Genomic DNA, 26069 nt, shown 5'->3' on the forward strand with positions numbered 1-26069 from the left:
TTCCCAAACCCTTGCCGTTCTAACGAGCCATTTCTTGAATCTGTATCTCGAACCGTTAAGTCGTTAGAGGCTTTTGTTCAAGGGGTGCGTCTCGCATACAATCTCAATGGAATGTGGGGCGCGTGACGGCTCCAAGTCAAAAATGTGTGTGCGCTCTTAAAGTGACAGTGAGATATTTTTAATTTCTGTTGATTATGGTTAACTTCCACAATTCTTGACCGATTTTTGTCGTTTAAATTTCAAAAGTCAAATGTGTGTGCGTGAAAGTGCATTTTTCTTAAAGGGACAGTGAGATATTTTTAGTTGATGTTGATTATGGTTAACTTCCACATTTCTTGAGCGATTCCAGTGGTTTAAATTTTAAACTGTTCAGCTCATTTACAAGAGTCAGCAGTCCCATTCAAAATTTCCGCGGGAATTTTTCTAGTTCCATACATCTACTTTTTGATGGTGGTAGCTTGCCAGTTAGATAATGTAGCAGTTTAGTCATCCCACTGAATTGACACGAAAGGCTGCATCTGCTGTATGTTTGCAGTCAAAGGCTGACTGACCTTGCGGTTTGTTAAAAACGATGCAGCTTTTATCGTGTCGGCTAAATCTTCTTAAAGGCGAGCAACAGAAAAACCCACTAACGGTGGCTCCAAAGGTCATTTTGCTTTCTATGCTTTCAATTGCGTGGCGGTGAAACCTCAGATTCTTAGCACTATCCGGGACAGCGGTGGATGTTTACTTGATAGAAATGAGAACAGGCTGATGCTGAGGAGGTTGAAGAGTCAGGTCGAGGGGCAATCTTTTACTGAACATTCCTTTTTTTTTTTTTTATCTGCACGCCCTGGATTGAAAGCAAAAAGAAACTCCCATTGCAAACAAAGAGCAAACTGTACTCGACCTTCATCATATATACCGATTTTTTCCTAACCAAATTATGCATGGTAGGCACTAATTACAGCGTGAATTAAAACCTAGCCAATTATATCCAATCTCTGAGCAATGGAAACAACCTGCGTGTCCTTGGTTAACTTAGATGTGTTGCTTTCCTTTTATTGCAAATATAAACAAATGCGCACTTTGCGGGTTTTTCTTCAAACTTCAAAGCGCTAAAAAAAATCTTCGAATGGCCACCGGTATTTTTATTTTGCGTGACGTCTCAAAGGAACCGAGACTGGAAGCTCAGAGGGATGACAGAGAAGAAAGCGGTGCCCTGAAGATCACTTGCAGATAAAGGCCTTTATGCTAATATTTTCATTGTAAAAGTGCAAGTGCTTATAAGACTAAATATAGGATAGGGATATAATGTTGCATAAAACAACAATTTAATACTTTTCAGAGGACATTTGTTGGTCCATTGCGAGTTGGAACTTGTATGTAATGCACTACAACGTCCTTCGATTAGTAGACTAGTTGATAGGTGATGTCAATTGAAAAAGCCATTTTGAACACTGCCTTTTATTTCCCCATCTAATTCAAATTTATCAGGAAACACTGCTGCATGTAATCAGATAATAAGACAAAACAACAAAATTTTTGAGTTTGTCTTGTACAAAACGACACAATTTTTGGGTTGTCTTGCACAAAACTACCCAATTTTTGAGGGTTGCCTTGTACAAAACAACCCAATTTTTGGGGGTTATCTTGTACAAAATGAGACATTTTTGGGGTTGCATTAAAATGACCCAAATTTTGAGGGTCATCTTGTGCAAAATGACCCAATTTTGGGGGTTGTCTTGTACATAACAACCCATTTTTTGGGGGGTTATCTTGTACAAAATCAGAATTTTTGGGGGTTTGCATTAAAATGACCTTAATTTTGAGGGTCATCTTCTGCAAAATGACCCAATTTTGGGGGTTGTCTTGTACAAAATTACTATTTTTATGGGTTGCCTTGCACAAAACGACCCCAATTTTGAGGGTTGCCTTGTACAAAACGACACAATTTTTGGGTTTGTCTTGTACAAAACAACACAATTTTTTAGTTTGTCTTGTACTAAATGACACAATTTTTTGGGGTTGCCTTGTACAAAACAACCCAATTTTTGGGGGTTATCTTGTACAAAATGAGATTTTTTTTGGGGTTGCATTAAAATGACCCAAATTTTGAGAGTCATCTTGTGCAAAATTACCCAATTTTGGGGGTTGTCTTGTACAAAATGACTATTTTTATGGGTTGCCTTGAACAAAACGACCCAAATTTTGAGGGTTGCCTTGTACATAACCCAATTTTTGTTGGGTTATCTTTTACAAAACGACAACATTTTGGGGTTTGTCTTGAAGAAAATGACAAAATGTTGGTGATTGTCTTGTACAAATTGACCCAAATTATTGAGGTTGTTTTGTACAAAATAACAATTATTGGGATCGTCTTGTACAAAAATGACCAAATTTTGGGGTTTGTCTTGTAGAAAACGACCCACTTTTGAGTTTTCTCATCACACACACATGCTCACGCACATATTCATACAAACACATGCACACGGGATGTGAAGCAGGTTACCTGGGAGGTCCTGGCACAGGTGTCCCTCTCGCACGGGTGGCTGACTTGCCCCTCACCGCTGGCACCTTGGCATCCTCCGAGCCTCCGTTCAGGTACGTGAGCTCCTGCAGCTGGGCCTGTCTGATCTCATCGTTGTAATCCTGCACACAAATATTTTAAAAACAACTCTCGCGTGTGCACACACGCGGCAATAGGCTCACTTGAAGTTAAACTGTATTCAAATACAGATGTTATCTCCGGGGCTACAGCGCCAGGAACATCTAAGCTGTTTATGAGAGAGTAAAAATTGTTTTTTTTTTTTAATTTAAAAAATAAAAAAATATATATATGAAATATATATATAAAATATGCATATATATATATAATATATATATATATATATATATATATATATATATATATATATATATATATATATATATATAAAATATGCATATATATATATATATATATATATATAAAATATGCATATATATATATATATATATATATATAAAATATGCATATATATATATATATATCCAACTACATTGGAATAGAATCACAAAAGCATTTAAACGTGTTTTGACATGACTCTTATGTGTCAATGCATTCCATGGGGACAGAAGAAAAAAGGCTGAGTGGTGTTGGCCGCTTGGTTTCGGTTGGGAGTGCAGATAATTAATGAGATGTAAATCAGTATAGCTGAGAGCATTGCAGAGATCATCTATAATAAATGGTGGGAGAGTAAATAAGCTTGGTGCAGCATGTTGCTCCCTCAGAGGATACAAGGGTGGGAACATCCCTCCTTAATGTGTGTGGATATGTAAAAAATAAAAAAAATAAAAAGGTTGTTTCGTTGAGGACATTTTTTATTTTGAGGACATGTGTGTGAAACATACTGGTATAAGAAACTTCTTGATCTCCTCTAAGGCGTGGCCCATCCTGGCGTAGGCCTCAGCCGGCGGAGCGAAGACCTCGATGAGGACGTGCAGGTCTTCGTTGAGGTGCTGGTATTTGGCCTCGCCGCTCTGGCGCAGCTCCTCTTCCTGACGAGGCGAAAAAACATTTTGGGCTAAATGGGATGCCAGTTAACTGTCAGCTGGCGCGCTTGGCCCACATTTCCCATTACGGCGAGAGAATGATGCTTTACTGGAGGAGATGTGTCTCGGGGGCTCTTGTAAACAGGCATCCTTATAATTATTTGGACTGCAGATGTCAGTCATGACTGGTTGCTTTTTGTCCTGTTACTGCTGCCACTTCCTCAAATGAGACTTTGGCAACATTTGGTATTTAAGCCGGTTAGTCAATTTAAATACAAGCAATGTTAATAACATAAAAAACGGTTACAGTATTTTTCATAGGGATGTCATTATGAAATATTTTTTGAATTGATTATTATATTGAATAATCACGGAATCAATCCTAATTTTATTTTTTTAACTCATTCACTGCCATAAATTAATTAAAAAAAAAGATTATTAAAAATTAGGGGCGACAGGCAATAATTTTTTTTAATTGTAATTAATTGTATGACTTCACTAGTTAACTCACGATTAATCGCAAATTTTATATCTGTTCTAAATGTACAATGAATTTTTTTTTTGAGGTTTTCATACTCTTGTTAACAAAAATAGAAAAAAATGTTAAACTAATAGAAATACCTAAAATTAATTTTCAACGTTTATAGCCGTCAATGGCAGTGAATGAATAAAAAAGAAAAAGAAAAGAAAAGATTATTAAAAATTTGGGGCGTCAGGTGATTAAAATTGTAATCGTTCTTATCGCATGACCTCACTAGTTAACTCACGATTAATCACAAATTTCATATCTGTTCTAAATGTACAATTAAAAAAAATCAAGTTTTTCATACTCTTGTTAATAAAAGAGGGAAAAAAAAGTTAAATAGAAATAGTTCAAATGAATTTTTGACGTTTTTAGCCGTCAATAGCAGGGAATGAGTTAAAGTGCCGTACTTAGATTACCGCTACTTTAGATTGTTTAAATGCTGATAATTGATTAGTTGTCAATTAATTTTGACACCTCAATGTTTAGTGATTTTGATGGTACACTGGTTTGTAATAATGATAGCATCTCTGCCATCACCGTAGCTTTTCATGGTGTATTAGCATTAGCCTACATGCTAATGCTGCCATTATGAAATTGTGTGTGGCGCAAGTACAAATGTTCAGACTCAAATCCAGTAATTATTGTTTTAGAACATTATAAAAATAAAATGATGGGGTTTTTCAAGTGCTAGCATGCCCATTCGCTAGCTAGTCTTTGGTCCCGTTCCATTAATAAGACAAGAGGTGTAACTACAAAGTGAATTATTAATGTTCCACTATACAATATGAAGTGAAGCTGCAATGTCGAGTCTAAAACAATAGTTATCTGAGTCAAAGAGTCAAAGCATCAAAAGTATTTTCATTAGTTTTTTTTTTTTTGTTTTTTTTTTTTTGTTTTTTTTCTGGAGAGCTCAGTATTGTTCATTCGGTAATTTTACCGATTTGACATGTCATCATCATTGCTCTCCTTTTATATATATATATATATATATATATATATATATATATATATATATATATATATATATATATATATATATATATATATATTTTTGTATTTTTATTTTTTTTTGTAGTATTTTCATTTGTGGCGGCAGCACTTCAAAGCCAAACACCTTTGTACTTTTGGATCCAATTTCCCACGTGACATGTATTCTTCAAGAAAGTGGCGAGAATTTGTTTGCCGGCGAATCATCAACCAATTTGCGCATCTACGCACATTAATCAGCTTGTCAGTTCAGCCAGCATAGCAGACATTAAGTCTGCTAAGAGCATATGCTGCGTTCGAGTTTGTTTCACATGTCACTTTTATTTCCGTCCTACTTTCAGCAGCTTGTAGACGAAAAATGCTTTCAGGGGAAGAATTACGCGAGCCTTAATCCCTCCGACAACTTCATTTTTTGATCGTTTGTCGCCACTTGATTTAAAAAGCGACATGTTGAAGTTTTTAAGTGAGTTTAAGCAAACTTAAAAAAAAAATAAAATAAAAAAAAAAAGACCCTACAAAGCTCACACCTCGCTCAGGACCATGATGGCAAATGATAGCATGTTAACAGCTGCGGACCACTTAGGCCCGGACAAAAACAGGCCAGGATAATGTTGATGGCGGGGAAATAGGATGGCAAAAGCTCCAAATGTCTCCGATAGCATGGACGGGGCTCAGTGTCCCACTTTCTCCCTTTTACACTGAAAGCGTCTTCTCCGGGGCTTTCCGATCGTCGCTACTTCCTCTTTCCCTTCTCCCGCCTCAGCGCCACGCGAACCCAGTGTCTCTGATGTCATCTAATTATAAATAACCTTCTTTTAAGAGCGCCTGTGGTATGTTAATGATATGGTAATTTCCTCCATAAATCTGGGCTTTTACCGAGCCGCCGGTGTTGAGGAGAGACGCGGATCTTGGCCCTGCTTTTCCCTTTCATGTGTTGGGATATTTGCATTGGAAAAACAATCATTCTTGTCGTAAAAAAAAAAAAGATGACTCAGTTTAATGTCACCGTGAGTCATTTGGGCGCGTTTGCTTTAAAATTCAAAGCATTGGTGGAGAAGCTCTACTGTCTGTGACAGCCGTGAAATTGTAAGAACAGATAAAGCCCTCCGAGGAAGTGTTAAAAACAAATAAACACAAACATTTAAAAGCACAAAAGCTCATAATAATCAGAGAAAGCAATTTCTGGAGAAATTGCATGTGAAGGCTAAAAGAGGCTGAATTAAAAATTGCGGAAGGATATTGAATGAGACAGGGATGACATACGGACCTGGAATAAGCCGAACGATCAGAATGATTTGAACTTGTCGATAGAAATCAGAGGAGAAAAAAATAAATAATTTAATTTTGGGTTTTATTTTGAAATTTTGGAGAGAAAAAAAAAATTGCAGTAGGGAAAAGCTGAACTGTTTAAAGTTGGAAAAGATTGTAGAAATTAGAGGATAAAAACAAAATATCTTAATTTGAAGCTTTTATTTTGAAGGTTTTAAGAAAATGTTGCAGTAGAGATAAACTGAACAGTTTAAAGTTGAAATAGTTAGAATCTGTCCCAATTATTTTTTTTTTTTTGGGTTATTAGGAGAAAAAATAATAAATCTTAATATTTGGCTTTTATTTTGAATTTATTATAAATGTTGCGGTAGTGATAAGCAGAACAGTTTAAAGTTGGAACATTTGAATTGATCAAAAATGTAGACTAGAGGAGAATTGCAATTCGTTTCTGTTTTTTTAATTGTGGGTATTTTAGTAGTGAAAATCTAGAACCTTTGGCAAGTGGGACTTTTTAGCACGTTGAATTCACCCTTGGGAACAATTTTCAATTGCTGTATGATTTCAATTTCAAATATGAATCATTTGAATCTGTTAAGTTGAATGTTGCATTGAGAATTAATAGTGAATTTTGGAAGAAGGAAAATAGTAGCCCTGATTAGCAAGAATTTTTGGAGTGTGTTGCATTTGAAGTGGTGTGAATCAGTGAATGAATGTGAAAAATAAGAATGTAGAAAATGTGAATTAGGGAATTTCTTGGTGGAAATGTAAAACTTTTTGGTATGTTTGATTAAAATTTTTTTTTTTTTTTTATGTTTAAACTTTCAAATTGAAACAATGTAATTGTGCAATGTTCAACGTACTATTGCAAATGAATGGATGAATTTTTGGCTGCAATATTTTGAATTTTGGGAAAACCGTGAATTTTCTCGTGACTTTTTGGAATGTGTCGAAGGTGTAGCATAATGCCACATGTGTAAATGTCACAGCCAAGACCCCTGACAAAAATAGATTTTTCAGCTCAGCAAGTTGCATTTATTACATTACTCTTGAAAATGGCACCTGGTGGGATATCTCAGTCTACATGCATGAACACGCGATCTGCATACACAAGTTTTCAGAGTCACGGAGGCCACACTATCAGCGCCGATAAGACGCATCCGTGATCCCGCCACGTCCAACAGCAGCTAAGCAGCCCACAGCGACAGATTACAGCTGTCTGTTTCTCACATCTATTGGCGGTATCTTCCTCCCCCTCCCCACCAAGCCCCACCCCCAAATAAATCTTCTCAGAAATCGCCGTTCACCCTGGAAATGCGCAGGGTGGACGCTGGGGCTTATGCAGAAAGAGCTTTGAGGGAAGGGAACAACTGAGCTAAATCCACTTTCACATTAAATTGTAAAGGAAAGGGGTTTGAATGGGACGGATTATATTGTGCTGCCAGCTCAGCATCAGGTGAGGAATCGTGGCCAAATCTACAGCATCAAGACATTTCCTGGGAAGCAAAATGGAATGAAGGCTATTAGGGACGCGCATCCCTCCACAAAAGATGTTTCGATATGGTTTTCGAGGAGTGCGAAATTCTAAGTAGAACGATTCAGTTCGATTTGGTGGGATTCTCGATACGATATGGGACGGCTCCGCTCAAAAGGGGATGTTGCAATGACTTTTTTTGTTGTCATTTTACATACATTGATTTGAATACATTTGTCAGTAATGTAAATGTGTCATTTCCTTCAATTAAAAAAAAAGATGATTCCATACCTAGATAGACATATTTCAAAGTGGAACGATTTGATTCACTCACATCTTATACATAAAAAAAAGGATTTTCCGGTTCCAGATGATTTTTATTGTAGACTTTTCAAAAAGCCCGAATAAGAGCATATTTGGGGTTTTGCGTGTTTACAAGACCTTTCAAAACCCAAATGACAATATTTGGGTTATTAAATTGGGCTATTGACTATTTTTAATTTTTTTTAATTTTTTTTATTTTCCTGGAGAGCTCAGTATTGTTCATTCGATTTGACACGCCATCATTGCTCTCCTTTTATATATATATATATATATATATATATATATATTTTTTTTTTATTATTATTTTTTTTTGTATGTGGGTGAGTATGTATATGTGCGTGTGTGTGTGCGTGCGTGCGTGCGTGCGAGTGTGTGTGTATTCATTAGTTCACCTAAAACCTATTAAAAAAAAATCCCATACTAATAATATAATATAATATAATGGGCTATTGACTATTTGACTGCATGCAAACATAGTCACTCTAAAACGGAAGGCGCACAAGTCGAAATTCCGACCCTGCGAAGAAGACATTTTCAATTAAAATAGCAGCTTGTTTGTATGTAAATTCATAAATTGATTGTTGGTTAAATTTTTTGTTCCTAGTGAAAGTAAAAAAAAAAAAAATGCAACCTAACAATTGTCAAACAATTTGAAACTCAGGTAAGTCGAGTTTAGTGTTTAGACGTATCGTTTTGATCGCCATTTAGTGAGATTTCACAAAAAAATACATTATAATTAGTAGTTGGGTTTCCATCCACCCATTTTAATTTGAATTTTTAAGAAATGTGAAAATAAAACTGAATGGAAACGCTAGGAATTCAAAAAAGGGCCCAAAATTAGCAACAAAAAAAAAAAATTACACTTCGAGGGGGTGGATTTTTAAGCATATTGAAAAAAGGAAAATGCAAATTTGGGCTATGCCAATTACCGCTGGCAACACCGAATACACGTCACACGTTTTGACGTGATATTATGGTTACACGTACATTTGTAGTACCAAAGCAATGTCTGACGATAAGTAAGGTATGTTTGGGGGGGGGGGGCATATAAACAGAAATCTTTTTGGAATTAAAGAAGCGAATATTAATGCTATTTTAGATTGAAAACAGTAAAGAAACGCTCCGGTTTTTCAAGAATTCCAAAAGCAAACTCATAGACATCGTCGCACGGTGCAGTCGCTTCCTGGTCTTCTTCTTCTTCTTCTTTCAAAGTACTGGCGGATCACATCTCTATGGCGTATACCGCCACCTACAGCGGCGGAGTCCCCTCTCAATATTTGCAAAAGAAGATCAGATGGAAACGTCGCAAAAAAAAAAAGAAAGAAAAAAAGAGAGCAATGATGATGACATGTCAAATCGGTAAAATTACCGAATGGACAATACTGAGCTCTCCAGGGAAAAAATTAAAAATTAAAAATTAAAAATTAAAAATTAAAAATTAAAAATTAAAAATTAAAAATTAAAAATTAAAAATTTAAATAAAACATAAAAAAAAATTAAAAATTAAAAATATAATAAAAAATAAAAAAAGGAAACCTCGCAAAGTCGTATGTCCGTTTTTGCGCATTTTCAGTAAAATCGTTTAAAAAAATTAAAAACAATTGGATGGAAACCTGACTTGATTCACTACGGTGTCAACATATCATTCAAGAATATAAAATGGTATCACCCATTCATTTTGCAACATGTTACATCCATTAACTAGGCAAGTAGCCTACCATTGTCTTGATCACTCCAAGTGCCATCCTTATAGAGTTTGCTTATTTTACTGAAGGTTACAGTGCATACATTTGCCTCAACTTTTCTTTTCCGCTATATGTTCAGTCATCGTGGCATAAACGGAAGCGGTTTACCTCCTGTGATGTGTTCCATCACAAAGGAATTCTCTATGCAAGCAAAATAGCTAAAAAAAAAAAAGCCCGCATTTCAACACTCCACGATGCTACACATTGTCTCCTTTTTTTGTGTGACAGGGATTCTAATGCATTTGTTTAAAAAGAAAAAGTAAAAATAAAAAGGCTAGAACAAAAAGGGATTCACCCTGACAATTAAAACAAGAATTCAATCACGCTGTAAGCGAAGCATAGTAAATTAATTTTTACGGTCTACGTTGGGATTGTGAGAGAAAGGCCCAGGGAGGAAAATGGATGAGTTAATTACGGCGCTAACAAGAAGGGGGTGTGTGGGTGGGGGGAGGGGGGGTGGTCGTGCAACACAGACGCCTCTACATCATCGCGCCCTGACGGCGGCAGGACAGCTGAGGTGCCATAACGAGGCGGGCGGGCAGACTCGGTGCTTGTCAACACCTCTGCGCCGACGTTATTGTCAAGCCAAGAGCAGCAAATATTAGAGCAATTACACGGCCACTCTGATGTCTCAGGGAAACATGGCGAGCAATGCGCACTTATCTTGCCAACGCACTGCTGGATTCCTGACTTGTGAAAGGACATTTTCATTCACCGTAGTATGGAAACCTTCCTACCTAAAGTGCAACCTCGGAGGCAATATTGTATGCTTTTACCCACGGAAATAAAAATAGAAGCATCAGGACGTCTGTGGGAAGGAGGCGGCTGTATTCTTACTCCCTTTTGAAACAGCCTTCGGGTGTTTTGCCTGTGCAGCGGCCAGACTTCCTGGTTCGCAGTCGCAGGAATTCCAAGCCTTGAAAACAACGACGACTGATTCCGCTTAACTCCACCACCAGAAACGTCAGCAAACAAGAAGATAGGAGCAAAAGAGGGAAGCCGCTACAAGCCTGGTCTTAAATCGCACATGTGCGGACGGGTGCGGGTGCTCGGGTCAGCACATCTCCGTGACGGATCTCTCCCGGACCGTCTGAGACTATCGATCACCGTGATCAAAAAGAATACGCTGTATGATAACAAGAATTATTGCGGACGGCAAATCACGGGCAACGACGGGCCCGGCTGAAGTCTGCAATCAATCCTGCTTCTTCTGAGTTGCCGTTAATATCCTCTCTTTAGACACCCACATAATTATTGATGAATGGGTCACGTTAAGCGGAATTTTGCTCTCCTTTTCAGAAAATACCTGGATTTTAGTCCAAGAAATACTCAATTGGTCTTTAATCATATCGTTCGGCTCCACAATGTGTTGTATGCTTTTGGCTTGCCCGTGTTTATTTATACAAGAATTGTGTTGGACAATGAACAAAATCTTTAATTTTGAAAATTGATCTCCATTATTTGATAAGGTATGGTTTATTTCGAAGTTGGCCTTCTTAACCCGTTGACCGTGTGTACTATCATGCATGGCATTTATTTACTTTTTGGACAAATTCTCCACGTTGAGAGGAACCAGTTGAGGTGGCTCGGGCATCTGGTTCGGATGCCTCCTGGACGCCTCCCTGGGGAGGTGTTCCGGGCATGTCCTACCGGCGGGAGGCCCCGGGGACGACCCAGGACACGCTGGAGAGACTACGTCTCTCGGCTGGCGTGGGAACATCTTGGGATCCCGTCGGAGGAGATGGGTGAAGTGGCTGGGGAGAGGGAAAGTCTGGGCTTCCCTGCTAAAGCTGCTGCCCCCGCAACCCGACCCCGGATAAGCGGAATTGAAGACGGACGGACAAATTCTTACTAACTTCACATTAGTTTTGCTTTTTACATATTCCCAAAACATCTACACCGCTTCAATTGTAAGAAAGCAAGACAACCTTTTTATTGGAGTGTATTATTATTCATTACTAGTCACTAGTTTTCCATCTTCCAAATGTCAGTATGAGTTGTGTGAAAAAATAACTACATGACATTTGAACTTGTGAAGTGACCTGTGATGGTTCCTTATTTTGTTGACAATTTAAAAACAATGGAAGAGCATTATGTGTGATGCCGTGTTTACGCCAATAAAAACCAAAATTGCAATTACATTTTAAAATAGAGTTGGTCACTTACTGAAATGAATTTATTCAGACGAGAGTTACGTTACCTTTTCTTTGTCCCGCATGGAGCCTTTGCCCAGAATGGACATCTTTGTGAGGGTGTCCTCCTGTAGCCTCTTTAACGAGTTCCCACGTGGCCCGAGAAGTTTGCCCACAAAGTTAAACTGCAGGAAAGAAAACAGAGAGTGGAGGGGGATCAATCAAGTCGCTGTTTGCTCGAGATAAAGCGCCGAGACGCTCGCCGTCAATTTGACGTAGTTTTAACCTGGAGAAGCTCTTTCACTAAAGCTAATAAAAACCTTTTCTTTCCTTGCTCGGCGGGATCAATACAAGCAGTAAATCAACCGTATTTTGTCACCGTAAGGGCTTTTGTTACATGAAGAATTGTCACCATCGACCATATGTTAGTGATGGAATATTGGTGGATTACGGAATTATAGTCTTTATTTTCAGTAACTCACAAGGTCGCTGCGTTTTGTCATTGAAACCCAAATGCCGTGCCATCGCTGTGCCAAGTGGCGCTGCGTTCAGAGACCCATCAAAGCCAGAGGAACCCTCAACAGTAGCCAAACCCAATTTCACTCACAGCCGGAAATGGCCAAAGTGAGACAAAAGACGGCCAAAACCTTTCTGCCTAACCGCACGTTTCCTTCGCCGGTGACTTAGTGCGACGTCTCCTTTAACCGTTGGAGTCATCAATTAGCTGGCAGGAGGTAACACCTCACCTCACCCTTTCCTCCTTCTCTACACTGAGCTTATTCGGAGGCGGACGCCAATTGCTAGCTGATGGCTTTGAGAGGGTAGAGCTTTAGTGATTTACTTTAGTACAGTAGGATGTGGTTAGGGTGTTTTTTTCTCTTTTTTTTTTACAGTCCCGGCAAGGTTGGTGTTTTTGATACATTGCATGCGTATCAAAATGTTAAGAATGACAGCACTTTCTGTGAATGCGACCATATGCGGACGGCTAGGTTGGAGTGCATACCCACTGCGCTAATTTAAATCTAACACAAGCAAAATGGGGTAAGTGGCCTCCTGCGATATGGAGTCATTCTGTTGAACTGTTGAGTGATGGATATTGCCGCTGTCCCATAATAACCTTGTATCGCCACATTGGAGCCATTAGGACTTTCCAACGTAACGAGATTCCCTGTGAGAGCGAGATTGCCCCATGTACTGTAGGCAATCTAAGCAATGAATGTTTTTCACAAGTATCGCCATTGTCCGCCCAGACTGTACTTCAAAACGCAGCGCCTCGTCATATCACACCTTCTTCTGTCATTTTGTTTTCAAGAACAGTCTACATCAAGTCTTTCGCTGTTACTTTGTACTTATAAACCATGAGCTGGAAACAATGGATATTGGAACGTAACATTTTGAGTAGATTGTTGACAAGGTACATTTTCATTTACTTTGATCATATGGCAAGTGTTAGAAGACTATCTTTGTCTTCCGCGTGTTCGTTGTTGTTCGGGCAGAGAGATTGTTGATTTTTCTGAATACAGACTGGAGATCGGTGAACAGGTCCTTCGAAGGATTTATTTTACAGAATATTCTGGACACGAGCAAGTTTACAGACAAATGGCTGCAGTTCCTCTCGCTAGTGTGTCTTTTCAGCGGACTCCTATCATTCTTATACTATCTTGAAAAAGTATTACAACGCCTCCTTTTCCCCCCAAGACCTTAGGGAATAGTGGGAAGCCATGATGACGTCAAACGCAGTAGATGGTATACGTACATTTGGCCTAGGGTATAGATTTGGATTGTTGATGACGTCTGACCACGGAGCTGCTAGCATCACTCTTATAACCAGCTTTGAGCGGCGTGTCCAGGGCAAACAGGCACCCGTCCTCCTTGCTGCTCATGGAGGAAATGCTAGGTGCTAAGCTAGCTCGTTCTGCTATAGCTGTCGCGGCTACTGTCCTATCAGAGCTCCTCTAAGTCACTAATGCTTGGCTCCATGGTCTATAACAAGTATCATTACAAAGCTGGATAAAAGAATAATAATAATTGGACAAACCAAGCAAGAAAACAGCAAAGCCATGCTAACCGCTAAGGCTAACTAATATGAAAAACAGAACTTTATGGTAAATTTGTTAGTCTGCATGATATCTGATGGAATATCATAAAAAAAAAAAACTTAAAAGATGATTGTAGACAATTTTTTTTCCCCGAGTCAATCCACCAGAAAGAGGTTGTCAGGAAATATTTTGAATGTGCTGAGTGTAACCAATTGCCTGCACATTCATCATCCTCCACATGGATCCAGCCTTGATCACTGAGCTGCATTGTGGTATGGAACAATGATTTGCAGGGCCGGACACAGCCAAAGTCGTATTGAGCGCACCTTTTCATTCTTCTCAAACATCCGACATGGTGTCAAGTCAAGGGTGATCGTGATAGATAATAAGGATTCTGGGGGATATGATCAGGGGAAAGTTCATTCATCAAGGAGGATCTGAACTTTCTGGTAATATTTAAAGTGTTTTTGAGTTTGTAAGACCTCATTTGCAGAATCCTAATAAGGATTTTTCTTTAAAATTTTACTGCGTGGAGCCATTAAGCAGAACACAAAGCGCAACCGTTCCAATATCTTTTATTTATGGTGGATGCCTATTAAACTAACATGATCTACTTTTACATGTTACATTAACATATGAAATTATGCTTATTTTGATTGATACCGCTAGACATAAATGAATAATAAATTATTAAAATGTGCTTGCCAAATCCTATTTATCTACAGTGGAAAGCCATCCAGGCTTATGAAGCACTGTACTCTTTATTGCCAAATACTGTAACGTTAAAATACATGACCTTAAATTGTGAGTGTGGAGTTCCAGTGGGTTCATGCAATTTCCTAGGTGCATTAAGACATACTTAAGTTAAAAGCACATGACATCAGCCAATATGTTTTGATCCGTAATACCAGTCCTCATATGGAAAAAAAAATGATCCAAATATATGAGTTTTCTAAACATATAAATCCCCTACTGTTTATCATCCACAAAAATCTGTCCTGTGACTAATGCTCCGGGGTTTGCTAATGCTTTCGGTATCATGAGGGATTATGTGACCCGTCTGGATCCATGTGATGTCATTGCGCCACGGGAGCGGATTGTGATGCTATGTTGGGAAACGGTCGCAATAAAAGAGGATGTGTGTGTGAAATTACAAGAACCTCCACTTTCTTAAGATAAAAGTAGTGAGGGAAGGTATTATTTATAACCATCATCTTGATGAGAGGATGGTTACTTTAGGGTAAGCAGATGAGATCTTTTCATCATTCGCGCCTTATGGCTCGTCCTGGTGCTCAAAGGGAGCCCGAGCAGAGTCGTTTTGTGCTGAGGACAGCAGGACAAGAAGGAGAGTCTTGGGATCAATCACTTGTTTCTCCAGGCAGGGAGGAACACCACAGTGCTGGAAATAAACCACCGGGAGTCCTTACGCCTTTGCTAATGGGTCTGTAGTGCTTTCTGCCAAGAGATCCGGCGTACTAACCACTAGTCGACCTTGCTGCCGATTCAATCATAAAAAGGATTCATAGAAACTAGTTTGTTGTTAGAAAATAGTCCTGTTCATCTGGAGATGGCATATACAGACCAGCTTTTGACTGATTGAGATCTTGGGGTTTGAACGATGAATAGAAATATCAGGCACCGCAGCAACACGGGAGAACGTAAACCAGGAACAGATTCATAGAGGCAAGACTACTTTTTTTATAATGATAACAGAAGATGGCGGCACTAGGAAGGTTGGTGAAAGATTCTGGTTGGTAACCCGGGTGGGTAGTAGATGATATCTGGCCGGTGCTGGATTTCACTTTTCTTTCTTTTCTTTGATCCTTCCTCGGGTCTCCTGACAACCTCGCGACTCTAGCTGGATTCTGAAGTATTCGTTTTAGGTGAACGGTATTGGATTGTTAATAGGTTTTAGGTGAATTAGGTTAGTGGCCCGGTGGGTGGTGTCTGGTCGGTGCTGGGCTTCGCTTTTCTTTCTTTTCTTTGGTCCCCCTTCGGGTCTCCTGGCGGCCCCACGACTCTGGCTGGATTTTGGAGTGTTCGGTTTAGGTGAACGGTATGGGAATTCTTCTTATTATTTCTTTTCTTTCTCACGCACGCACGCACGCACAAACACACATACAAAAAAAAAAAAAAAAAAAAGGGAGAACAATGATGATGACATTTCAAATGATCAATACTGAGATCTCCCAGAAAAGAAGAAAAAAAAGGTTTTAGGTGAATTAATGAGCACACGCTCGCACATATGCACACACACACTGACCAGATACAAAAAAAGAAAATGAGAAAAAAAAGAAAAGAGAGAGAGAGCGCAATGATGATGACCGAATGAAGAATACTGAGCTCTCTCAAAAAAAAAGAATATATCATAAACCAGCCTAAAAATCTGCATCTTCTGGTGTTCAAAAATTCTGTCCAACATGTATTTTATAGATATAGTATATTTTTTCATTAGCTAATTTAGAGGCGCTTTTTTTGTTAGTCAAATCACAATGTTAAGCCTGTATCAGAGTCTTCAGTATCTGATGAATGTTTGCGAAGCTAGCGAATTTGATTTCTCGTCAGGGTTCATTCAAATTTGCAACATTTTCCAGACGTTTGCCAAAAGTTTTCGTTTTGATTGTTTTCAATTTCATGTTAAAATACAAAATAAAAAAACATTAGGTGAACGTCTGGCGAATGTCGTGCCCTTGAACGAACCCTGATGCAGACGTTCGCCCCTCATTGGGATGCGGGATTAACCAAAGTTACAAGAACAACATTTTGATAGCATAAGAGTAAGGTTGTAGTTCGGAATCATGTCCAGACTCGACACCTTTTTGTTGTTGTCTCGGACTTGACTCGGATTCCTTGGCATTTGACTCAGACTTGTCTCGGATTCAGCCATTGGACCTCTAAAAAAATTTCTCAACTCAACCAAGTCAAGTCTGAAAATTAACGTCTTACTTCAGAAGAAACTTTAAAAAAAAAAATAATAATAATTCAGAGGATCAAATTAGAGCAGCATTGACACTGACCACCCGGTGACCATAATGAAATTTGTCGAACGTTTGTGGTCGTGAAAATTTTATTTTTCTGTCTTAAGGTTTACTCTTGATCTCAGACCTTGTGAACTTTGACTTGACTCGGATCTTTTTGACTCGTACTTGTTTCGTGACCCAAACTTGCCTGTGACCTTTGTGACTCGAACTTGAATTTGAATCAGTAAAAGTGTACTTGGCTTGAGTCTTGCATAAAACAATGACATGCAAACGATGTTCTTCATCTTCTCACTATGTGAGCAAAAGTTAATAAAAGACGGAAACTAGTATTTTGTGGATTTTTTTTTCTTTTTTTACACAAGTATGTATGTACTTTCACATAACTCTAGAGTAGGAGTAGTTTTGCCACCTAGGGTTTCCTATAATGGCAATCTGTCATACAGCAAAGAGCTCCTTTTACACAGGCAGAATGTCTCACACGTTTCGAAATGGTCATTTGGAAAGGGTTGCACCATCCGAATGCCAGAGCCAAAAAGGTGATGCTCAGCAGCACAAATGAGGGAAAAAAAATCAATTTAGATGAATGGCTTTTGCCATTGCTACCTGCCAAATAGAACAAATTGAATTTGTCTTCCCCCCGGTGGCTTGTTGGAGCTCTAAATAGCGTATCAGTGGCTCACCTTATCAAATATGTCAAAGCAAATGCTGTGAAGCCAGACTCTGAGCACAGAAAGCACAAACCTCAAATTGTTATCCAATTAATTCAAACTCTTCTTGGATGTACATCTTATTTACTGTGCAAGTAATGATCTGAATCTTGATGATAGTTGCTACTTAGGATGTAAACAGATTATGAGCACGGTTATGGGGATGTTGCCTGAGCGGTCCATTTGAGTCCAGGGTAGATTATCTCACTAACTCTTAACCTTGGAATTTTAGTAGGATTAGAATGCAGTAAACCCCCCCAAAACAAACTCACGTCGATGGATGTTAGAATCTTCAATTAATCAGGGTTTTTCCCATGTACAAAACTCAGAGGCGGCCACCTTATTCGCTTGACACCTCCAGGCTGAGTGACTGATAATGAATGAATGAATGCTTTAACACGTCATATTCTTATTGGAACTACAGTAATTTCTGGACTATATGCCGCTACTTTTTTCACTTGCATTCGACCCTGCAGCTAATACAAAGGTGTGGCTTTTCCATCAGATCACAATGGGGCGCACTACAAAGGAAGCGCAATAGCATCAGGCAAAAACAAAACAAACCAAGTGAGCCCCAAATACAGTAGGAGAGACAGAACGAGAGAGAGACAATTTGCGCCCTCATTATGGAAAAGAAAATAGACATTAAAACACCTGCGGCTTATAGTCGGGTGCGGCTTATACGTGTAACAGAAAATTGTTACTGACCCGACTCACATTCTGCATCATGAGTTCCAGCTACTGCCTTCCGGCAGGAGATTCAGGGCCCCCGGAACCAGGCTGAACCGCTACAAGAACTCATTCCTGCCGACATCCATCAAATTGCTTAATAACAGGCATTAACTAAGTGGTGCAATATATATATATATATATATATACTGTATATAGGAGTGTGTGTGTATTATTTATTTTAATTATCTCTCTCTATTCTGTTGTTTTTCTTACTGTAAACTACTGCTGCACTTCTTATTTAATTTTGATTTTATCTCTTTCTATTCTGTTGTTTTTTCCTTACTGTAAACTGCAGCTGGACGGAGTCCAGGAAAAAGTTCCCCACGGGGAAAATAAAAGTATATAGTATCGTATCGTATCGTAGCAAACTCGAGTATTCCCAAAACGTAGCTAGCGAGGCTTATAGTCAGGTGCGCCTTATAATCCAAAAAATACTGCATTATTCTTATTATTGAAACATGGAATTATTCTATGTTACCTGTAAAAAATGAAAGCGAGTCAGTTGAATTTACAGAATCCATGCACGTCATGACGCACGGTCAGGATTGGGGATGTTCGATTTTCTTGACCGATACGCAACTCTTGAGTAGTCTGATACCACTAGTAAATAAAATTCCCCACCCATAAATGACAGATGATTTTAAAGAAAAACCTATATATCCCAATATATTATTTTTCCTTAAAATTGCGCATGTTAATGGGAACTTTGTATTCATATAATTTCTCATTTCTGCAGATAATGGTATCGGTCAATGCCGTGAGTACGGAAACCTTGAAAGAAGACCTGGTATCGGTAGTCACCCATCATAGTCAGGATGAAACCACCTCTGCCTCAATTTGAGCCAGGAAAAACCCTGACTAATTAAGTTTTTGGAACGCTAACCACAACACGACAAGAAGTCCAATATAGCAGAAAGTGCATTGGCCAACAGAAAGTGTGGCATGACCTGATATTCCAGTTGACCAATTTTCGATTCTTAAGCCCTTGCGTGTTCCTTTTTGGTTTGTGGCAATGCACTGGAATGACTCGAAAAATGCCTTTAGGAAGAGCGAAAAATAGCTGTTATTTACCAGGTCTAAAGGAGAATTCCATCACAAGAGGCAAGAAAATGAAATCCGCTGTGAGATAATTCTCCTCAATCATATATTCATAAATATTCATAGACGTATGAATATGGTGAGACATCGAAGTGGCATTGATCAAGGTCAGTGTAATAGAGATATCGTATGTATGCGACAGAGAGACAACTCCTGAATACTTTTCTACTTGATAAAGATGTCGTCTTGATGCGTTACATCTAACAATATTCAACAATACAACAACAACAAAAACCTCAAGGAGCTGTTTGTGAGGAATTGAAATCCAAACTAGAGCAGGTTGCATTATCTATAAATAAACGCCGCACATTCAATGTCTCGACTTACTTTAGGAAACTGCTTGACTGGTATCAAAACTTTCTGGCCCAGTTTCATGTTCTTGTTGATGACGACGTCGATGAACTTCTCTTCCTCCTTGCCTTCATCCTTCTGAATCTTGTCAATTTCTGAAAAACAGGAAATGATTTTATTCTTTATTTTGCTTGTTGGCAAAACGTTTTTATTTTTTTATTTTTAGGATCATGTTTTTTTTTTCAATGAGTGTGATCAGCTGATACCGATTTTCTCTTTATTCTTTATTAGGATCCCGATTAGCTTCCACAAAGTGGTCGCTTAACTTCCTGGGCTCCTCAAATTCCATTCTGATACCTTTTTTTTTTTTAATTTAATAAATGTTTTTGTTTTTTTTAAATATATATACATATATATACATATACACACATATATATATATTTTCTTTTTTTTGTATGTGGGTAAGTATGTGTATGTGCGTGTGCGTGCGTGCGAGTGTGTGTGTATTCATCAGTTCACCTAAAGCCCATTAAAAAAAAAATAAAAAAATTCCATTCTGATACCGATCACGGATTATGTGCACATTTTTTAATTTAGCGATTATTCTGTCTACTATTTTTGCGATTGATGAATCAGATTCTTAAAAACAAAAGATTCTATCCAAATGTCATACAAAAAAAAAAAAAGGACATTATTTCAAATTGACAGTGCAGAAAATGCACAAACATACAATGGTTCAGTTACTGGTTTGATCTGTAACGTGCAGTATCCGTATTGCTTAGACCAATTATCGGCTGGCAATCAGCTGCGCACATATCCGTTTTTCTGACCAATATCGGCATCTGTCTTTTGGGAAAAATTTGACAGCCGGTAAGAGCTCAATTGAGAACGGTGGTAACTTAAAGGAACTGTTTATTCAAATTTATTCAAAATGATTTTTTTTTTTTAATTTATGTATTTATTTATTATTTAAATATTTTATGACGTACCTATTGGTAGAATCAAATGTCAACTTTTTTTATTAGTTATATGCAATATAATTTGGATAATATTTGCAGACGTATAACTTCCACTCCGTAAAATGCAATCAAATGCAAAACAAATGCAAAAGGATTCTTCATTACTATTCTTAGTCATTGACCTTTGAATTCTGCATTTCACACAAAGCGAAGAGGAAGCAAACAAGCACCTGTGCAACAATCTTCGCTTCATCTTGTTCTTCTTGAAAGGTCATAGAAAACGTTTTAAAAACATTTTCACTCTAATAACTAAGTAGCACAAAGCCCGTATCCAAATTTCCGTCCATTTAAAACAAAGTACTGCTCGATAAGTGAGAATCACTTTGTGAGGGAGCTCAGGCTGAAAATACAAGATCATCCAAATCAAATTTGGGTCCCTTCAGCCACACTCACGCACGTGTTGGTACTCGAAACGTCATCTCCTTTTCATTTGAGCTGATATCAATTTACTTGGACAGACTTTTACAGAGTGCCTTCCATGTTCTCAGTGGGGTGGACACTTAAGCATGTACTTACAAGCTAAAAAATAAAAAATAAAAAATAAAAAGTTGCTCCTGACACTTTTCTATTGTAGCCGCGGTAGACTTTGATGTATTTAGAGGCGTAACCTTGAACACTTAATCAGATGGATAACAGCGGCCTTTCAGTGCTGGTAAAATGATTTTGCAGAAAGGGCAACTTGTGAATGCACAGAGGCAACAAGAAAAGAAAGAAAAAAATTAAATTCCCGACAAGAGAAAGGGTGAGACGGAGGGCAAACTCCATCTCAGATTTGTTTCGTGTAACATAAAAATGATTTAGAAAAAGATGAGGGCAGCCCAAGCCTTTAGTGCTTTATTATTATTATTATTATTACTTTTGGTGACTGCTTCATATGCTGCGAGTGAGTTTTAGAGACACGCTGGGAAGAAAAAAAATAAGAACACGAGGAGTCATAAAAAGCACAAAAATGTGTCACAAGATGAAATGTTAGAGGAATAAAGACGAAAGAAACATTTACTTGCCAGAAAAATCCCTAAATGCTATATGACTATTTGCATAAAACATGTAGACGATAATACTTGCAATGTTTGTGTTATTTTGTGTCCCCCTTATTCAAGAAATAAGTCAGAATTTTACAGTAATAGTAGAAGTAGTAGAATATGTTTTTTCTTGCATATTTACTTCTTTCAAATTACATTATAGCCTAAATTATTGTGATTATATATATATATATATATATATATATATTACATATATATATATATATATATATATATATATATATATATATATATATATATTACATATATATATATATATATATATATATATATATATATATATTACATATATATATATATATATATATATATATATATATATATATATTACATATATATATATATATATATATATATATATTACATATATATTACATATATATATATATATATATATATTACATATATATATATATATATATATATTACATATATATATATATATATATATATTACATATATATATATATATATATATATATATATATATTACATATATATATATATATATATATATATATATATATATATATATTACATATATATATATATATATATATATATTACATATATATATATATATATATATATATGTAATATATATATATATATATATATATATATATATATATATATATATATATATATATATTACAATTATCATTGAAAGATTCCAATTTTGTGGGGGGAAAAAATAATTAAAATTACGACAAGAGCATTGTAACATTATGTTAATGGTATCGTGTGAAAAATGTAGTAACGTTACAAGAAAAATTATGTAGGTTAAAAATGTTCTAAAATTATACTATTTTATAAATATTTTAAGTAAGCTTTCACATTATCGCTTCGGAATACATATTGGCGATTACGATACCTGGTATCGGTATAGGGCCGATACTAGGCCTTACTTCAATGTAATGGTACTCGCGATGGCCTCTTGGGTCCGTATTACGATCAGGAACTAGAAAGTAGAAGAATTGAAAAAAAAAAAAAAAGGCATGCAGTTTTAGGAAAAAAAATATTTTGAGTTTTATAGGTCAAAAATTATAGTATTTTTTGGGATGAATCAAAAATACTTGTGTTGGCAGTATTAACACTAAGAAAAATGTGCTTAACCGGAAGATTATAAAAAGCAATAAGTAGAAAGTGTAGGACACTAATCTGTAAAAAAATCCAAATTAATTGGTCAAAATCTGTGTAACATGACCTTTTTCTCTTAATTGACTAGTAAGATGACAGATGAACTACACACACACACACTTTTCAATTATGCTCAGGCAAAGATGTGCAAATTAGAATCAAAAAAGGGGCTTGTGATTTGTCGATAAAGCTCCCACACTGCATTAATATTGCAGGAAGTAATTAAAATTCTTTGATATGAGTTTCTTTTTCATTTTTCCTCCCAAGGATAAAGGATAATTGAGCTATCAGGGATATAGAGATATCTTTGAGCCCTAGTTTATCCTGAGGGTGGAGCGAACGCACGCATTCTGAGAAAAAAAAAAAAAACCACAACAACATTAATATTAATGCATCTTCTAGCAACATGCCGAGAGATTCCTTCCTCGGCGAGGTGTGGCTCTCAAAACACTCGTCCTGTGATGTGCTGCTGCTGAGATTGTTAGCGAGGTTGTTTCAGCTTCAATTTGGCCCACTTTTGCTCTTCTTCCAGGAAGAAGATTTGACTTATTAAGTTGAACGCCGCATTTCGCATTCCGAATTGACCTTCCGACTCGGCCGCCCGGCAGGTGCAATTTTGCAAACAAAATGCAGCTCGGGATGAGTTGTCAGCCGGGTGGGTGCTAACAAACCGTTTTTTTTTTTTTTTCGGGTGCTGGGTCGTTTAAAAAGCGGGCTGCGCACCACCTCGGCGTCTTTAACAGCTGTTGAGAAGGAGGAGATCCTAACACTGACGCCAGCATAATGCGCCGGTTGTGCTGTATTTTTTATTTTTTTTTAGGAGACTCTCCCACGACTGCAAATGTGTCGATATTTAAATGTGGCCGCTTAGAAAAGCACAACAAAAACCTTTCATGAATCAGCCTCTTAGAATGCTAAGTGGTGATAATAAGCTTAATAAAAGGTTATGAAATTGTCTCCACATTGACGGAGGAATAGATTTAAATTTGCGATTGTGATTGGTTAGTTATCCAATCATGAACCAGAAGTGTTGACATCATCCAAATTAAGGTTAAGGTTAACTCATTCACTGCCATTGACGACTACAGACGTAAAAAATTCTTGTGAACTATTTCTATTAGTTTAACAATTTTTCCATTCATTTAATTTTTTGTGAAAACCTTGTTTTTTTAATTGTACATTAATAACAGTATAAAATTATCATGTGATTAATTACGATTAAACACCCTTTATTTTTAATTTTAAAAAAATTATTAGGCCCGTCAGGTAATTATATTTTTTTATTGTAAATAAACACATGACTTCACTAGTTAACCAACAATTAATCACAAATTTGATATCTGTTCTAAATTTACAATATTTTTTTTCCCTAGGTTTTCATACTCTTGTTAGCAAAAGTGGATTTTTTTTAAACTAATAGAAATAGTTAACGTCTTTTAACGTTTTTGGCGGCACTCATTTGGATTTTACTAAACGTTATTAAACGTTTTTGGCGGGCAAAGAGTTCAAATGAATTTTTGACGTCTATAGCCGTCAATGGCAGTGAATGAGTTAAAGCACGCAAATGTCATGTCACTGGGACCATCTACGAGTCTAAAGGGGTTAAAGACCCGTGAAGTGAATTTAGAAATTTGGTTCATTACACATGATTAAAAATAATTGGGGGGGCAGACTGAGAACTATGCAGTATGTGTTAGCATCAGTGGCTAATCAGTGCGGAAGTATACATTCATACAAAGTACAAATATTCTTATATATAAATATTCTTAAATATTCTTCAAGGCAACTGTGACATTAGTTTGGGTCTTGAATAAAATGAATGAATCAAATTGAAAGTGAATGAAAGGAACTGACAAAAATAGTAAATACAAGTGTAAATGAACGCGTAACAAGCGTCAGGAGGCATGTAGTGCGCATACAACCTGCGTTGTTGTTCAATGTAGCGGAACTGACTGCTGCTTTGCAATTAGTTGCACATTAAAGTGTTTCATAGCATATGTTTAGTGCATCACCTGCTCCAGCTGCAGCGTGTTTATCTAACAGTGGCGTTTCTCTACGTGCCGTATCTTCCGGCGATGCCTGCCTCGCGCAAAAAAAATCTTTCAGCGGCAATAAAGACACGCTGACAGGAGTTAGAGCGGCATTAATGATTTCTTTGGTCTAGAATAATAAGAAAAATGTTTGACATTTCAATTAAGCAACACAGCATGTTTTGTTTTTTTTTGCCCAGCCTTTGACGCTAAAGTACTGTTACATATGTTACCTCCCGGCCATGTTGCGTTCTTCTTTCTAATCATGCGGCGTGACAAAAGTGACACGTTATTCTGTTGTTGTTGGGCTGCTTTTTTCCAATTGCGACGTGCATCTGCGGAGAAATAATTGAGTCGAAACGTAGGAAGACGACAGTGAGTTGCGCTCTCTGCACCGGCAAACGTCTCCGGCGGTAAAAAAAAAAAATCTCAGATGAAACGCGGCACAAGAGTTTATATGTTACTCTTTAGTACATCTGATGCCGACAGACTCATTACTTTGTTTTGCAACGGAGCAGGAATGTCACATTTATTATTCATCTGCAGAAAAAGATATACTTTAGCACTTAGCTTGAGGGAGAGGAAAAAAAACACACATACATTCTACTCTGGGCAAGCGTAGGCATAAGCATACGTTTTGAATTTTATTACAAGGATTATCATCTACTGGGCACAGAACCTTGTGTTTCGTGTAGACTTTTTTTTAAATTTGAGACAAGTGATAGACATAACAACAATGGGGATCAACATTTTTGTTGAGTTTTTAATTACTTTTTGGGTACGGAATCCAAAACTGATCTCAGTTTTTCTCTATCACATCAATGCTTTGAGCTAGAACATCCCAAAAATTTTTTTCTCAATTTATGAAATAAATGTTTATGTATGTTGATAAAACACTAGGATGAAATAGTAACAAGCTTTGAAAACTTAAATAAAAATAATACTAAAAAAAGAGAACTATATAGAGTCGAATCGTAATCAGTTCTTACTACAGTCTTTCTACAGCTAATCAGTGCAATTTG

At 37.2% G+C, this 26069-nt stretch overlaps 1 protein-coding gene across 2 annotated transcripts in view; it reads right to left on the minus strand.

Annotated features, from left to right (window-relative positions):
• khdrbs3 (KH domain containing, RNA binding, signal transduction associated 3) overlaps positions 1 to 26069 on the minus strand; it is a 106885-nt gene that overhangs the window by 36541 nt on the left and 44275 nt on the right. For both annotated transcript variants that reach the window (XR_013289029.1, XM_077549498.1), the window contains exons 2-5: positions 19852 to 19970; positions 12036 to 12152; positions 3373 to 3519; positions 2492 to 2631 (exon numbers count right to left, since the gene is read on the minus strand). Coding sequence is in view for 1 of the 2 variants with exons in the window: in XM_077549498.1 (XP_077405624.1) it covers positions 2492 to 2631; positions 3373 to 3519; positions 12036 to 12152; positions 19852 to 19970 (523 nt within the window). In the remaining variant the exon portion in view is untranslated. The remainder of the gene's footprint in view (positions 1 to 2491; positions 2632 to 3372; positions 3520 to 12035; positions 12153 to 19851; positions 19971 to 26069) is intronic.

The sequence above is a fragment of the Vanacampus margaritifer genome, chromosome 17, assembly GCF_051991255.1.
Source record: "Vanacampus margaritifer isolate UIUO_Vmar chromosome 17, RoL_Vmar_1.0, whole genome shotgun sequence".
In the NCBI taxonomy this organism is placed as follows: Eukaryota; Metazoa; Chordata; class Actinopteri; order Syngnathiformes; family Syngnathidae; genus Vanacampus; species Vanacampus margaritifer.